Genomic DNA, 17,415 nt, shown 5'->3' with positions numbered 1-17,415 from the left:
GTATCCTTGACCCTCTTGGTGTGTGGGAACCTTCTTGATTGCACCTATTTCGAGGAGGTGGTAGATTTCCTGGTGCAAGAGGTCCCTTTTGTGCTGGTTGAAAATCACTGGGCATTGGAGGAATCGATTTGGAGGCCGCTGTAGGAATTCTATGGTAAGTCCCTGAGTAAGTGTATTTAATGCCCAGGTGTCTGTAGATATATTCTCCCAGGAGTTGGTCAAATGTTGTAACCGGCCTCCTATGGGGAAAGAGTCCTTGGAGTCACTTATTTCTGCAGTAACCACCCCTGTTGGAGCCTCTAAAGGACTTTCTGGGCTGCTGAAACTGCCTATTTCTGTCCCCGTATTGTTCCTGTCGGTTCTATAGGCAGGCTGTGTAAAGGACCCTTGAGTGTATGCCCTGTTGACTGCAGGTGTAGCCAGGGAGGTTTCAGTCCGAAAGGACTGATGTCTGAAGTAAGGGGTGGTATGTCTGTCCTGGCGTCTGTAGGTTCTAGGTAGAATCTTCTTTTTATCCTTGTCCTCACTGAGGACCTTGTCAAGGGACTCCCCAAACAATTTGGTCCCATCAAATGGTGCTGAAGCTAGGCACCATTTGGATTTGGCATCTGCTTGCCAGGTACAGAGCCAAAGCAGTCTACGGGATGATAGGTTCGCAGCCAAGGCCCGTGAAGAAAATCTCACCGAAGACAAGGTAGCATCAGCCAAAAATTCTGCTGCTGCTAAGAGTTTGTTGATATCTTGCTGTAGGCGACCATCTTCTGGTCCCAGCTTGGTGAGCATCTCTTGAAGCCACAAGATTGAGGCTCTATTGAAAAATGACGCGGCCGTCGAAGCTTTGACTGCCCAGGCCACCATTTGGTGAGATTTTTTAATTAATCCCTCTGCTCTCCTGCCCTCTGGTTTTAAACCATCTGCCAATTCTGATGGTACAAGTGCATTGGACACCAAACTGGCGACAGGGGCATCAATGGAAGGAAATTGCAATAAGTCTTCCAGCTCTTGATCGAAAGCATAGAATTTGCGCTCTGAGGCCATGGGACCTAGAGCTGTAGCTGGGTGATTCCATGGCCTTTTAATGTTGTCATGGAACATTTGAGAAGAAGGTATGCAGTCTGACTCCTTTTGAGGTTCGGTAAATACTCTAGTAGCTGGTTGTGTTTCTGCTGTTGGGTCAGTAGGCTTGTCTGCTGTGCCCAGAGCTACCACCTGTTTCTCTTTATTAAGTAAAAGGCGAAAAAGAGATGGTCTAAAAAGTCCTGCAAATGTTGGAGGTTCTGGAGGGGCCCCTTCATCCTCTGATAGGCCATCATCTGGTTCCATGTCAGGATCTCTTAGGTCTGAGTCCTCGTGGAAAGAATCATGAACAGGTGATGGGGGTGCAGGTGCTGCCCATATATCCCTGTGTGTGGAAGGAGGAGGACGAGCTGGGGGTGTGGGAATTGCAGATGTTGCATATTATTGAACCCCTGCTGCTATGCCATGAGAATAGGCTGATGCAATCATGTCCTGAAGAGCTGGGGGTATGCGTTGCCAGGTATCAGGAGATACCTGGACTTCCGGTTTGACGTCACATCGGAGCGGAGCGGTCTTCGAAAGCTCTCGGGACCATTCTCCGTTTTTCAGCCATTTGGCCCGCCTTAGAGGCAGTTGCAGCCTGGAGGGACGAGCAACTTGAAGGGGAATTCTCCGTGCACCCGTTGCGGTAAGGCAACCCCTCGGGGGGTGCGGAGAAACGCCCGGGGCCAGGGCTGAAGAGATCGGCCTGTGCTGATCCAGAGACGTGGCTGCCCGACATTTTATAGGAAGCTAGAAGAGCAGCTAACATAGGCCAAAGTATCGGGAAGTGACTTTTAAGACGGATGGTATAGTGGCTGGATAGAGGTGGTTCGTGCCTGGAAAGGTTGAGAAGATTTTTGGACGGTGAACTCTTGCTGCGGGGAAAAAAAACCAGTTTGGGAGAACTTCGAAGAACTTACTGTGGCGGCCGTTATCGACTGTGGTGAGAGACGGGGGTTGCATTGTCTACAAGTGGATCGGAGCCGAGGGAGAAGCCCGGCAGGATCTTTTCCCCTGCAATTTAGGTTTTCTGTGTTGGAGTGATTAACATCCGAAGGGATCGGCAGCAAGAGCAAGGTGGATTTTACTGAAAGTGGATGGTGGTTTGTGGAAGTTTGCGGGAGTTGGTGGAAGCGAGAGAGTGAAGGATACTTGGAGCGGCCTAGAGTGATTCAGCAAACCAGAAGCCTGTGCTGACAGTGGATAAATCAGCACATATATTAATTGGATTAACAGCTTTGGGAAAATATCCAAACCCAGCACACAGTTTGGTAAGATCTTGACGGCAACCTTATAGCCATACAACTTCATTAAATTCTTCATTTTTTACCCCTTTTTTGACTATATTGACTTTCATATAAACTCTGGACATTTTTGTTTCTGGACTCTTGACCCTCCTTTTTTTTCTCTTTTTTTTTTGCGAAAACCAGAATTAACTTACTGTTTTTGACTATACAACCCTTAGTTACCTTGACAGCTGGTTGTTAAATTATTATTGAACTATTAGTAAGAGAATTGCAAGTGGAAGATTGAAGATAGAAGATGGAAGACAGACGATTTGAAAGCTATGTGTTATATAAAATTGCTGTTTGAAATATAGTTATAGACTTTATCAATTCACATCAACCTTCCTCTCCTTTCCCTTTTCTTTTCTATTTTTCTTCTTTCTTTCTTGTTATTATTGAGTCTCTAAATTAAGAATTTGTCACCCTTCTGTTATAATAATTTAGTATTTAGTATTTAGTATAATTTAGTATTTAGTATAATTACAAATCTATATTTGTACTTATATATTTAAGAATTTTGGTTTAGATTTTAAAAATATTTGCATCTAATGGTGATTTAACTGTGTTTTAGATTTAACTGTGTTTAAGACATTGTGATATTAAGATACTAAGGACATTAAGAAATTAATGAATTTTTGAAAACTAAACTACAACTAAATCCTATTTATTCTATTCTATTTAACTTATATCTGAATTAATTAAATCAAATTATACTATATTTACAATTATATTTATATTTATATTTTAGATTATCTCACTTAATAGAATTAATTGTTTATTTGTTTGATTAACTAATTGATTAACTGATTACTCGACTGTTTAACTGATTGATTGACTGATTGATTAATTGATTGTATAACTTGTGACACTGTGATATCGAGACTGTTTAAGATGTCAAGGCCTACAGCAAATCCCCCTCAATCTAAAGGAGGTAATAAATCAGTAACCCCCCAGCCTGCAACTCCCCAAAATACTAGAGGAGCAGAAATTCTGACAAACATGGCCTCTCAGACCCCAGTTATAACACTCGCATCCTTGCAAGATCTAATGCTAAAGATGCAAGAATCATTGCACCAGAACTATGAAAAACTGACAGGGAATATTGAGAATGTAAGAGGTGAAATTCAAAAAGATATACAGAGAGTGGAGGACAGAGTAGGCCAAATGGACGGGAAGATCGAATCTATACAAGGTGCCCTCGCCAAAAACGCACAAAAAATACAAGAGATCGAGCAGAAAAATGAGAAATTGGAAACTAAAATTCAGGAAACAGAATCTAATACATTGTCAGCCATCAAAAATATGGAAGAGGCCTTATTAAATATAGAGCTCGAAAAAGCCTCTTTTTTCTTAAGATTTCAAAACATACAAGAAAGTAAAGAAGAAAACATCGCAGAAACAATGGCTGCGATAATAGATGGCGTTACAGGCTCAACTGCAAGTAGGGTGCTGAAGGAGATATACGAAATATATCGGGTATATACCAGCTATGCCCATAGGAACAAATTACCTCGAGAGGTACATGTCAGATTTGTTAAAAAAACAGCAAGGGATGAGATATACCATCTAGCGAAAGACGATCCAATAATACACAAAGGAAAGGAGATTATAGTTCTAAAACAAATCCCTAGACGGATTAGAGAAAAAAGAAGACTGTACCAATCCTTAACATCTAAACTACACCGACACAAAATTTCCTTTAGATAAATTCAACTGAAGAGGCCCAAAATTTTCTTGATCAAAACATTAAATTAATTGAAACACAGGAATTAGAGGGGAGGAAGGAAAGGAAGGGCGAGAGTAGAGAGGAATCAATGTTGGATGAGAACATACAAGAACCAGAGATCAGATATAAAAGAATTACCAATGGCAAAGAAGGGGCAATTACAAGGTCCAGAACAAGAACCAGAGACCGGAATTAGGGGAAAAATTATAGATTATGAGGTATCACTACTTTACATAAACATCAATGGTATAAATGCAACTAAAAAAAGAAATTTTTTTGGCATAAATTAATGAAAAGCAACCCAGATATAACCTGTCTCCAAGAAGTACATATCAAAAAAGATCAGTATTCGGTTTTAGAATATCCAAAATTAGGAAAACTCTTTGTATCCCTAGCACCGGTTAAGCAACGCGGGATAGCAATATATGTTAAACCACGATTGAACCCAAAACTAATATACTCTGATGAGGAAGGAAGGATTTTGGCGGTGAAAATAGACAAAGGAAATATTCCAACAGTAATAATCTCAATATATGCTCCAAGTATAAAACAGATTGAATTTTATGCAAAAATACACAGAATTTTATTAGATATTGATCCCAAAAAAAATAGTAATCGTCGGTGATTTTAATTCGATAGCGGACAGGAAAAAAGATTACAAAGGTAACAATAAAAGAAAAACCAGAAAAACTCTCCTGTCCACTTTTAATCAAATGACAGAAGAGTATCTACTGAAAGATGTTTGGAGACATTTTCATCCTGCTACCAGATACTATACATTCTTCTCATACCCGCACAAGTCATGGTCTAGGATAGACATGGCTTGGGCTAATCAAGAATTTATTAAAAATACAATAGAATCAGAGATCTTGCCCAATACTTGGGCAGATCACAATCCAATATGGATAAAATGGAAGGAGCAGGATAGTTATATCAAAAAAAGATGGTCTTTAAACCAATCTGTCACCAAAGATAAAGAATATATATTAATGATAGAAAAGGAGCTAAATTTTTTTTTTAGAGATAAACGATAATGGAGAAACAAATAAGGCAAATTTGTGGGACACTACAAAGGCCTACATCAGAGGTTTATCAATATCCTACTTAGCAGTTAAAAATAAACAAAAGAAGAGGGAAATACAAAAACTATCTCAGAAAATAGTCTCTTTAGAAAAAGAACTACCATATATACTCGAGTATAAGCCGACCCGAGTATAAGCCGAGGCACCAATTTTTGCCACAAAAACTGGGAAAACATATTGACCCGAGTATAAGCCGAGGTTAGAAAATGCAGTGGCTACTGGTAACTTATAAAAATGGAAACCAATAAAATTACATTAATTGAGACATGTTTTAGAATATTTATTTTAAAGAAAACCAGTAAACTAGCTCTGTAAATTTAAAAGAGGGTAAACAAATTAACAATATTAACAATAAATTAAAAAGTAAAAAAAGTAGCTCGATCAGCAACAAAGCTAAAACCTAAGAGTTAAAATCCTTCAAAACTGGATTCCTTCTCATCATTAATTGGATTTACATTATTGTTCTGTTTTTATATATGCTGTGAGCCGCCCTGAGTCCTTGGAGAGGGGTGGCATACAAATCCAATTAAATAAATAAATAAATAAATCTGTATGTCCAAACAACTTCAGCATTAGCTGCTGTGAGGTTATCAGCATAGAAAACCAGATAGATAGATAGATAGATAGATAGATAGATAGATAGATAGATAGATAGATAGATAGAAAGAATGATTAGATAGAGAGGTAGATAGATAGAATGATTGATAGATAGATAGATTGAATGATAGATAGATAAATAGATAGATAGATAGATAGAATGATAGATAGATAGATAGAAAGATAGATAGATAGATAGAATGATAGATAGATAGATAGAATGATAGATAGATAGATAGAATGATAGATAGATAAATAGAATGATAGATAGATAGATAGATAGAATGATAGATAGATAAATAGAATGATAGATAGATAGATAGACAGAATGATAGATAAATAGATAGATAGATAGATAGATACATAGAAAGATAGAGAGATACATAGAAAGATAGATAGATAGATAGATAGATAGATATGCTCTCAAACCCACTTTATAAAAGGCAACTTTTAAAGATCCACAAACACACTTAAGAAATTCCTGTCTAGCTCTTGCCTCATTACACATTATTAAATCCTATCCAAGCAAGGACAGCAACTACCACAAGATACCATTTTTAAACAGTTTAAATCTTTTCAAAAGAGGGGGAGGAGAATCGGACAGCAGGAGGTCTTTTTAATCCAACTAAGGGCAACTCAGAGAGGGCAAGGAATAGTTAAAACCTGTTGACAAATACACACATTAAGGGAGTGAGGAGTAAAAAAAAGGGGGAAAGGAGGCACTTTGGCTACACCTCCTTCAAAGAGGTAACTGGCATTTGTCAGGGGGGGAGGGGGCGGGCACGCACACAAACACACACACACTCGCCCTCCAAAATTCATCCTTCCCCTTTTTCTTTGTTGCCTTGGCTTCCCTTTCATTCACAAGCCCACCCCCCACGCCGCTCTAGGGCTTCCTCCGGCTTCCTGCCGACTCAGATAGGGTTTATTTGTTGACAAATACACACACAGAGTGAGCGAGGAGAAAAAAACCCCTCCCGGTTTCAAAGAAGTAGCTGGCATTCTTTGCAGGGTGGACAGGCGCTCTCTCTCTCTCACACACACACACACACACACACACTCCAAAGCTGATCCTCGCCCCTTTTTTTGTTCCCTTGGCTCCCCCTCACTTTCCCAGCCGCCTAAGGTTGTGTAGGCGTTCTCCTCACCCAGCCCGTGCAAGTGCGAATCAATCAGCTGCCAAATGGTACGTTTTCCTCTCCTCCCAACTCAGGGAGAACTTCAAGCTCTGGGTTTTAAACGCAACCAAAAGGGGACACAAGAAGGTAGCCAGCCGCTTCTCATTCAGGCTCGCACTCATTCTCTCTCACTGTGTGCGCTGCCTTTGGAGGCGCCTTTGCTTGAGCTGGGGAGAGGTGGCAACTGCCCCACCCCTCCCACTGCCTCCTCTCGCAGGCTCAAGCAAAGGCACCAGCCGGTGAGGTGGAGGGGGGAGAGAGAAAGGGTGCACGCAGGCACCCTCTCTCTCTTCTTCCCCGCGACTGCCCCAATGGCGTGCAAGGGGAAAAAGGCGAGGGGAAGCCGGAGCGCCCTTTTACTTCCCTCTTGCTCCTGTCGTCGTCTTGCAGCTGCCTTCTCTTCCCCGGGTCCAGCAAAGTTGCCAGCCAACTACTCTGACGGCGTGCGAGAGGGGAAAAGACGATGGGAAGTCGGGGGGGGGGATTCCTGCTTCATGAGTCCCCCCCCGACCTCACCAGCTTCGCGTCGTCTGTTCCTCTCTTGCACGCCGTCGGAGCAGTTGGCTGGCAACTTTGCTGGACCCGGGGAAGGGAAGGCAGCTGTCTCCCGGGCTCCCGCGGTGCGCCCTCTTGTGGTGACCCGAGTATAAGCCGAGGTCGGGTTTTTCAGCCCATTTTTGGGGCTGAAAAACTCGGCTTATACTCGAGTATATACGGTACATCAAAACCCATCAGATAAAAAAATCTTAGAAGAATTAAATCTGACAAAACATAAAATTAATTTACAAAATCAAGAAGAATTAGTACAAAAAATAAAGAGCCAAAAACAAATTTTTTTTGAAAATGCCAATAAGCCTGGAAGGTGGCTAGCCTGGAAGCTAGCAAAACAACAATCTGAGAGATATATTGAAGCGCTTATTGATGCATCAGGAGAAAGACAAACAGGTGAAAAAGAAAAAAAGGCAATAGTCGAACAATTTTACTCTAGAATATATGACCAGGAAGAGGCGGAAGAAAGTACAATTAATGATTATTTAGAACAAATAGACCTACCTAAAATTACTGAGGAAGAAAAAGAGAATCTAAACGCAAATATTACAATAACTGAGCTAAGACTAATTCTGGGCAGACAGAAAAACGGAATCCCGTTTGAACTATATAAGGCGCTTCAAAGCACATTAGAAACACAAATGTTAGACTTATTCAACAATATTATGATGGGAGGGGAAATACCAGAATCATGGAAACAGGCATATATAAGTCTAATCCCAAAAAATGAATTAGGAAAAAACTTAATCCAAAATTACCGACCAATTACACTCCTGAACACAGATTACAAAATATTAGCGGCAATTATGGCAGAAAGGTTAAAATCAATATTAAATAAAATCATTCACACACATCAAAATGGATTCCTACTGTATAGACAGATCAAAAACAACACTAGGATGATACTAAACACAATTGAATATTACGATCTACAGGTCGGAAAACAAGCAGCTTTAATATTTGTAGACGCGGAAAAAGCCTTTGATAAAGTGAGCTGGAGATATTTTAAACTGCAATTCCAAAAAATGAACTTTGGCGACAAACTATTAGGATTAATCAATGCAATATATTCTCAGCAAAAAGCAAAAGTGATAATTAATAAAGAAATGACAGCAGAGATAGAAATCAAAAAAGGCGTAAGGCAAGGATGCCCACTGGCACCGCTAATCTTCATAATGGCTTTAGAAACCCTACTAATTAAAGTAAGAAATAACCCAAACATAACAGGATTAAAAGTCAAAAATGAAGAATTTAAACTTCAAGTATTTATCTTGGAAAACCCTCTATTATCAGGTAAGCACCTATTGAAAGAGATAGAAGACTTTGGAGCTATTGCAGGATTAAAAATAAACAAAACTAAGACTAAGATAATAACTAAGAACATGACCCCAAAGAAGAATTTAGAATTAGAAAGTAATCTAGAACTCAATATAGCCCAAAAGGTCAAATATTTAGGAATAACGCTCTCGTCCAAATGTAGCACCATATTTAAAGATAACTACGAAAATTTTTTACAAACAACAAAAATAAACTTAGACAAATGGTCTAAGCTCTAGCTCTCTTTCTTAGGTAAAATTGCTGCGATAAAAATGAACGTGTTACCTAAGATTATCTTCCTTTTCCAAACAATCCCAATCAAACTACCTAGGAAATTTTTTGACACACTTAAAAAATTGACGCACCAATTCATTTGGAGTAAAAAAAAAGCCAGATTGAAATATAAAAATTTACAAGACCACAGGAATAGAGGAGGGATGGGAGTTCCGGATTGGAAACTATACTATACAGCTGCCTCAATGACCTGGGTAAAAGAGTGGGTCACCCTCAGGGATAAGAGAACATTAGCTTTAGAGGGGTTTAATCTCAAATTCGGGTGGCATTCTTACCTATTCGGAAAAAAGAACAAATCATATACACACTTTAAACAGCACTTTATAAGGAAAAATCTATTAGAATCATGGCTTAGTGTACAGAAATCCCAATACCTGCAGATACCTCGATGGATCTCGCCAAATGAGGCTATAGTATATCCCAAAGCAATGAATTTAAAGAATAAAATAATATACGACCAAATTTTAGATGAAAATGACACACTAATGTCCAAACAGGATTTGCATCAAAAAGGGATTGAAATTGATTGGATCCAGTATTATCAAATCAGGTCAAAATACAAAGAGGACAAAGAAAGGGGATTCCAAAAAATAGGCATATTAGACAAAATTTTATTAGGCCCAGACGAGAAACAAATTTCAAAAACATACAAATATTTACTATATCAAGAATTAGCGGAGGAAGAAGTAAAAGGAAGTATGATAGCCTGGGGGCAAAATTTTGGATACACAATAAATTTACCAGAATGGGAAAAAATATGGACAGTTAACTACAAAATAATGCTCTCAATCCCGTACAGAGAGAATATTTATAAGATGTTTTACAGGTGGCATCTTCCCCTGGCCCGCCTGTCAAAAATGTATGCTAAACTCCCCCCCACCCAGGGCCACCATCAGGAATTTTGGGGCCCCACACAGCCTAAGTGTCTGGCCCCCCCCGCCATTTTAAAACTATTTTAAGTCGCCGAGCCACTCCATCCCCTGGGGATCATTTCCCGCTTCACACCAAGCGAGGCGGTCCCATAGGACAGTGTTTCCCAACCTTGGCAACTTGAAGATATCTGGACTTCAACTCCCAGAATTCCCCAGCCAGCGAATGCTGGCTGGGGAATTCTGGGAGTTGAAGTCCAGATATCTTCAAGTTGTCAAGGTTGGGAAACACTGCCATAGGCTATTTCAGGAACTGGGTTAAGCCGCTTGTGTGGACTCATCCAGGAGAAAGAAAGAAGCGGGAGCGGCGAGGGAAAGAAAGAGCCTCCTGGCATTGGTCAGGCGGAGCATGGCTTATTTACGGCTCATTGGCACTTCTTCCTTCTTGGAAGAGGCCTTGTTGACAAAACCATGTGCTTTCTAGCGAGGGGAGAGGGGAGGGGGATCCCACACCTGGCAGCCACTGGCGAGGAGCTGGAAAGGATGAGGGGAGAGAAAAAGTAGGGTACCAGCAGTCGGGCAGGTGTCTTGAGGGGGCACTCCCATCTGGACGGAAGGGAAGAAAGGCGAGGGCGAGCTATGAAGGAAGGAAGGAAGGAAGGAAGGAAGGAGGAAGGAAGGAAGGAAGGAAGGAATGGTAAAAGGGGCGATCAAGAGAGGAATGGGTGAATGAATGAACGGATGGTGGGAAGGAAGGAAGGAAAGAGGGAAGGGACAGGAACAGAGGAAGGGTGCAAAGGAAGCAAGGAAAGGTGTGAAAGGGGAGAGTAAGAGAGGAAGGAGTGAAAGAAGGGAGTGAGGGAGGAAAGAAGGGAGGAAGGAGAAGGAAAGCAAGAAATGGAGGGAGGGAGGGAAGGAAGGAAGGAAAGAATGAAGGAAGGAAAGAAAGAAAGAAAGGGGGAGGGGACAGGAACAGAGGAAGGAAGCAAGGAAACTTATGAAAGGGGAGAGTAAGAGAGGAAGGACTGAAGGGAGGGAGGGAAGAAGGTAGGAAGGAGAAAGAAAAGAAGAAATAGAGGAAGGGAAGGTAAAAGAGAGCAAGAAAGAAAGCAAGAAAGAGAAAGAAAGAATGAAAGAGAAATAAAAAGAAAGAGGGGGAATGAAAGAAATGGAAGGAGGGAAAGAAGGAGAGAAAGCAAGAGAAAGAAAGAGAAAGAAAAAAGAATGAAAGAGCAAGAGAAAAAGAGAGAAAGAAAGAAAAAGAAACAAAAGAAAGAAGGAAAGAAAGAAAGAAAAAAGAAGGAAAGAAAGAAAGAAAGAGAAAAGAAAGAAAGAGAATGAAAGATAAATAAAAATAGAGAGGGAGAATGAAAGAAATGGAAGGAGAGAAGGAAGAAGAGAAAGAAAGAGAAAGAAAGAAAGAAAGAAAAAGAAAGAAAAAAAGAAAGAAAGAGCAAGAGAGAAAGAAAGAAAGAAAGAAAGCAAGAAAGAAACAGAAACAAAAGAAAGAAGGAAAGAAAGAAAGAAGGAAGGAAAGAGAAAAGAAAGAAAGAGAATGAAAGAGAAATAAAAATAGAGAGGGGGAATGAAAGAAATGGAAGGAGAGAAGGAAGGAGAGAAAGCAAGAGAAAGAAAGCAAGAGAAAGAAAAAAGAATGAAAGAGCAAGAGAGCAAGAGAGCAAGAGAGCAAGAGAGCAAGAGAGAAAGAGAGAAAGAAAGAAAGAAAGAAAAAGGCAACTCCAAAGAAAGGCTCACTGAGCGGATGCATGAAAAGAGGGACCTGGATCTCCACTTGCCTCCCCCTCGCGCTTACCTGCTCCCAGCGCCAGCAGCAGGAATGCAAGCGAAAAGAAGCTGTTGGCTCCGGGCGGCGGGCAGTGTTCACGCCCCCCCCCCCCCCGAACCCACGGCCCAGCACCTCCGGAGGCCGAAAGGCGCGGCTCTCTTGCCCTCGCAGTCCTCTGGGGGGGACACAAGACCGGCAGAGAAGCCGGCCGGGCTCAGCCCTCTCCCGGCTTCCTCAATTCCGCTTCCCCAGCAGCGCGGCTTGGCTTCTGGACCCCCGCGGTGACTCCTCCTTCCGCGGCTGCCATCGGGGCTCCCTGCCTGTCTGCCGGCCTCCCTGCCTTCTTTCCTCGCGGGGGTGGGAAGAAGGTGCAGGGCTGTCGGAGAAGCTCCGCAGAGGCAGAGTTCGTCGCAATCGGGGTTGGGGAGTTTTTGGCGGGCGCCGCCCCCCCCCCCATTTTTCAATTTCGCCGGGCCCGTTACACCACTCCCAGTAATACCGGTCTATCGGCGGCCCTGCCCCCACCTGTTGGAAGTGCCGGAAAAAACCAGGCACCTACTATCATATGTGGTGGACGTGCCCATCAGCAAAACAATTCTGGGGGGAAATTAAAAATATGACAGAAGAAATCATAGGAAAGGAAATTTACACTAAACCAGAACTGTTTTTACTCGGAATATTCAGGCAATTTTTTTCAAAAAATGACAGACATGCAATACTTCATATTACAACAGCTGCAAGAATTACATATGCTCAATGCTGGAAAGAGGAACTTACACCAACGATATATAATGTGATAACTAAGATATATCAGGTAGTGGAAATGACTAAATTGACTTATGAATTACAAGATAAGGATATGGAGGACTTTCACAAAAGCTGGGACAGATGGTATATCTGGGTTGCCAAAAATAAATTAAAATAAAAACAAAATAAATTAAAATGAAAAGAAGTTAGGAACCTAAAATTCAAATTTGGAGATAACAAATTTAACCAATAGTAATAAATATTAAAAATTATAGCATCATTATACCATTGAAGAAAAAGAAAGGATACAGAATTGACTTATTGACAAGGAAACTATACGACTGTATTTATGTATTAAATATATAACAATTGTTAAAAGGAAGATATTCCTTTATAAATGATACATAAGCTGCACATGAATTACACTACTCTTTAAGTAGTGCAAACTGTAAATAATGATAGCAAAATTGTTATGTATAAAGCAGGATGCTTTATTGCTTCTCTTTCTCTTACTTTCTCTTACTCCTTTTTTCCCTTCCCTTTCCCCTTATATTTGTTTTATGTGTATATACTGTCAAGATGTCGTCCCTTGCTGTGTATTTTTTTTAATGTACATATTTAATAAACTTTTTTCAAAAAAAAAAAAAGAAGAAGTATTGGCCGGGATTCATGGAGCCCGTCTATCCTCGACCATCTTGCCATGATGCCAAACTGGAAGTCCACTACTATTTATTTTGATGATCCATGACTGCTGTGTCAAACCTGCTAGAAATTGTATTATGAAGTATGAGGATGTAACAGCAGTGGTGGGTCTCATCCAGGATGATAATGAATATGCTTATAGGGAAGAGGTGAAGGCTCTGATGGATGGGTGCAATAAAAGTACCGTATATACTCGAGTATAAGCCGACCCGAGTATAAGCCGAGGCACCAGTTTTTGCCACAAAAACCTGGGAAAACTTATTGACCCGAGTATAAGCCGAGGTTAGAAAATGCAGTGGCTACTGGTAACTTATAAAAATGGAAACCAATAAAATTACATTAATTGAGACATCAGTAGATTAAATGTTTTAGAATATTTATTTTAAAGAAAACCAAAATTAGCTCTGTAAATTTAAAAGAGGGTAAATGAAAGCAATCTGGTAATAACAATAAATTAAAAAGTAAAAAAAGTAGCTCAATCAGCAACCAAGCTAAAACCTATTTCTAAACCTAACCCAGGGGTCTTTAAACTTGACAGTTTTAAGACTAGTGGACTTCAACTCCCAGAATTCCTGCACAAGCCATGCTACTTCAGGAGTAGGAGTTGAAGTCCACAAGCCTTAATCTTTCCAGGTTTGAAGACTTGCATTTCTAACCCTAACCCAGGGGTCTTTAAACTTGACAGTTTTAAGACTAGTGGACTTCAACTCCCAGAATTCCTGCACCAGCCATGCTACTTCAGGAGTAGGAGTTGAAGTCCACAAGCCTTAATTTTTCCAGGTTTGAAGACTCTTGCATTTCTAACCCAGGGCTCTTGAGTTTTTAGAAGCCTGGAGAGAGTTCATGCTGTTTCCCCCCCCCCCCCTCTTTAGCTTGCTGGCTGGCTCGTTGGCTTGATCTCCCACCCCTGATCCTCCCTCCTCCTCGTCTCCCTTTATTGCCCCATGTGTTGTGCAGGGAAGCAGATTTACTAAAGAGATTCACTTGGGACCGCAACAGGGAAAGGAGGAGGTGGAGAGCCAGAATAGCCCACAGCTGCGTGGGAGGAGGAGGAAAGGAAAGAGCTGCCCTCCTCCTCCTTCTCCTCCTTCCGTACCAAGTGGATCTCTTTAACAAATCTGCTTCTCTCTCCGGCTGGAGGCTTCTAAAGCCTGGAGAGAGTTCATGCCGTCCCGGTCCCTCCCACCCTTTAGCTTGCTGGCTCTCTCCTCCGCCTCCCTTTATTGCCCCATGTGCTGTGCAGGGAAGCAGATTTGCTAAAGAGATCCACTTGGGATGCAACAGGGAAATGAGGCGAGGAGAGCCAAAATAGCCTACAACCGCGGGGGAGGAGGAGGAAAGGAAAGAGCTGCCCTCCTCCTCCTTCTCCTCCTTAAATCTGCTTCTCTCTCCAGCTGGAGGCTTCTAAAGCCTGGAGAGAGTTCATGCCGACGCCGTCCTCCCCATTTAGCTTGCTGGCTGGGCGCCCTCTTGTGGTGATTCGGCGCCCTCTTGTGGTGACTCGAGTATAAGCCGAGGTCGGGTTTTTCAGCCCATTTTTGGGGCTGAAAAACTCAGCTTATACTCGAGTATATACGGTAACCTGGTTCTAAATGTTAATAAAACAAAGGAGATCATTGTCAATTTTAGAAACAGATGGCATGGTCATACTCCACTCAGTATCAAGGTTGCAGCTGTAGAGAGGGTCAACAGAATTAAGTATATGAGAGTGCAGATAACTAAGAATCTGAACTGGTCTCTCCACACATCATCCTTAGTGAAGCATGCAAACCGGCATCTTCATTTCCTGCATCAGATGAAGAGAACACATCTTTCTCCTGTCCCAGCCAATATTTACAGAGGCATGATTGAGAGCAGTTTAACAAACTGCATCACTGTTTGGTTTGGTAGCTGCAGTGCCTCAGGGAGAAAGTCCATACAGAGAGTGGTAAAGACAGCAGAGAATATTCAGGAATGATATCAGGTAGCAGTTATTCGCTATTTGCTTAGAGCTAAGAGCACTGTTAGAGACCTCACACTTCACAGTTTGTTTCTGTTGCTCCCCTCTGGGTAAGTAAGTAGGACTACAGTTTTGTTCCCTATGGCATCCATCTTGTAAACTTGATTCGTTTCTCTCTTATACATCCAAATTAGACTGTATTGTTTCTTGTGGTCATAAAATATATGTGGATATATGCAGTGGTGAGCAGCAACCAGTGCGCCCAGGTGCGCGGCTCTGGTAGGTCTGGAGGTGTGCACACACGAAGCCTGTGAGATACCAATGATTTTTGCTGTTTTTTTGCTTCCGTGCATGCAAAATAGGCAAAAATCGCCCAAATCTCATGTGCATGAGCATCCTCACACGAGTGATATTTGGGCAAAAGCAGCAAAAATTGCCAAAATCTTGTGATTCAAATCTCATACGTGTACTCATGCAAGCATGCGCACCGGATATGCACATTACACGCACGGAGTGCACTGTGAGCACCAGCGACTGGTGATCCATCACTAGGTATATGCATAATTATGTATGTATGTATGTATGTATGTATGTATGTATGTATGTATGTATGTATGTATGTGTATATGAATTTTGTCATGTTTATATGGTGCATATTGATAGTGGTGACTCTTCAATGCAATGCAATTTCACTTTACTGTATGCCGATTAGTGTATGTTCAAAGTTACAATAAAGTTTTTGTAAGTCTAAGTGTAAACTCAGGAGATAAATTTTGGGAATCCTTTCTCTTTAACACCAGTTCTGAATGCTCCACAACAGAGATAATAGAAACCTCACATTTAGAAGACAGGACAGATTTACTGAAACTCAAAGCTTTATCGTAATGAATAAGGCTAGATCTTACTTGCACAATAATTTCCAGGGTATCCAGCACCACCATGTTGGCCTCTGTAGCCAGGTTTCCATCTACCAAAGCATCATGTTCCATTTCTTCCTTTGACCTATGCAAGAGATAAAGAAAGTGAACATTAGATCTAGTCTTTCAAAATGTCTCCTATTTGCAAAATTATTTAGTTTTCTGATCATTGGGCCACCTTATTTGCCTTCAGAGCAAAAGGGCATAATGACTTTTCCTAAAAGGGATTCCTGAGCAAGACATGCCATGTGAAAATAACTAGCCAACCCAAACTGTTGGTTTATCCTTCTCTAAGAAAAATAACCAAATGGCAAAATAATTAGGCTGTTAAGGTAATGGAAGGCAATGGAAAGAGAAGCATAAATAAAAAAATACTTGAATACTGTTTGCTGGGACATGACTGGTACGTGTGATTGTAGTAAAGGACCATAGCTTTCCAGCCTTGGTTAGAAACTTCCCAAATGCATCCATTTGATGGTAGGATATGGAATGCTGGATAATATAGAATGATATCAGGTAGCATATCATACAGAATGGTATACTCAATAGGCCTATAGCCTAGTCCAGCAGGGCTTTTCTTATGTCTATACATTTAGGTGCAGTGAAAGGTTACTATTGTACTATTGAACCAAATTATACTATTATTGTACAATAAATTAACTCATTTTGGGAAAGGTAAATTTTGGATTACAGAGGAGAGGGCGTTACCAGATGCGAGACAGAATTCCCCAGACTCCACAATGGAACCCCGATATCCCTGCCATTAGAGGCCTGGCTCAATTGGAACTGGGCCAGAACCGCCCTGGAGGGAGAAAAGAGAGGTGCCTGCCGGCAAACTGGAGAAATAGCAAGCCAACAAAGTTCTCTTGGTCTACAGCAACAGAAAACAACATTATCGTCCTAGCTGCGATGGACATGAACAGCTGGATTGATTGTTGAAGATTGAAGTCACCCGGGAAGGAAAATATAAGATCATGCTGGAGAGTGAGAAGAAGGCAGTAAATAAGAGCCAGTGTTTTTTGCCAATAGAAGCCTAAAATGAACTATTTAAAAACTTAAATGGGAACAAAAGAATATTAAATGTAAAAAGCGGCTATCTAGCCAACAGAGGATCATAAATATTTTTTTTTAAAAAAGAAGTGGAATTGAACTGATGCCAACTTTTGTTAAAATTGAAGTGGTTGCTTAAGAACCTGGCAAAGAAGTTTTAATGAGAATACTTTGTTGACCAAATTGATTAAAATACGGATGAACACTACGAATAAGGAAGCAGATCTCCAGAGTAGGTAGTGCCACCTACTGGTTGGAGGAATCATTACAATGTGGGAAATTTCAATGGACTCCCTGACAGCTGTTGATTTTGAATA

General features: G+C 41.1%; 1 protein-coding gene across 14 annotated transcripts in view; it reads right to left on the bottom strand.

Annotated features, from left to right (window-relative positions):
- DOCK6 (dedicator of cytokinesis 6) overlaps positions 1-17,415 on the bottom strand; it is a 280,141-nt gene that overhangs the window by 76,745 nt on the left and 185,981 nt on the right. For all 14 annotated transcript variants that reach the window (XR_011558174.1, XM_070741668.1, XM_070741676.1 and 11 more), the window contains one exon: positions 16,037-16,133. Coding sequence is in view for 13 of the 14 variants with exons in the window: in XM_070741668.1 (XP_070597769.1) it covers positions 16,037-16,133 (97 nt within the window). In the remaining variant the exon portion in view is untranslated. The remainder of the gene's footprint in view (positions 1-16,036; positions 16,134-17,415) is intronic.

The sequence above is a fragment of the Erythrolamprus reginae genome, chromosome 2 (assembly GCF_031021105.1).
Source record: "Erythrolamprus reginae isolate rEryReg1 chromosome 2, rEryReg1.hap1, whole genome shotgun sequence".
In the NCBI taxonomy this organism is placed as follows: domain Eukaryota; kingdom Metazoa; phylum Chordata; class Lepidosauria; order Squamata; family Dipsadidae; genus Erythrolamprus; species Erythrolamprus reginae.
Note: the sequence above shows the minus strand (reverse complement) of the source record. Positions and strands in the feature narration are given on the sequence as shown.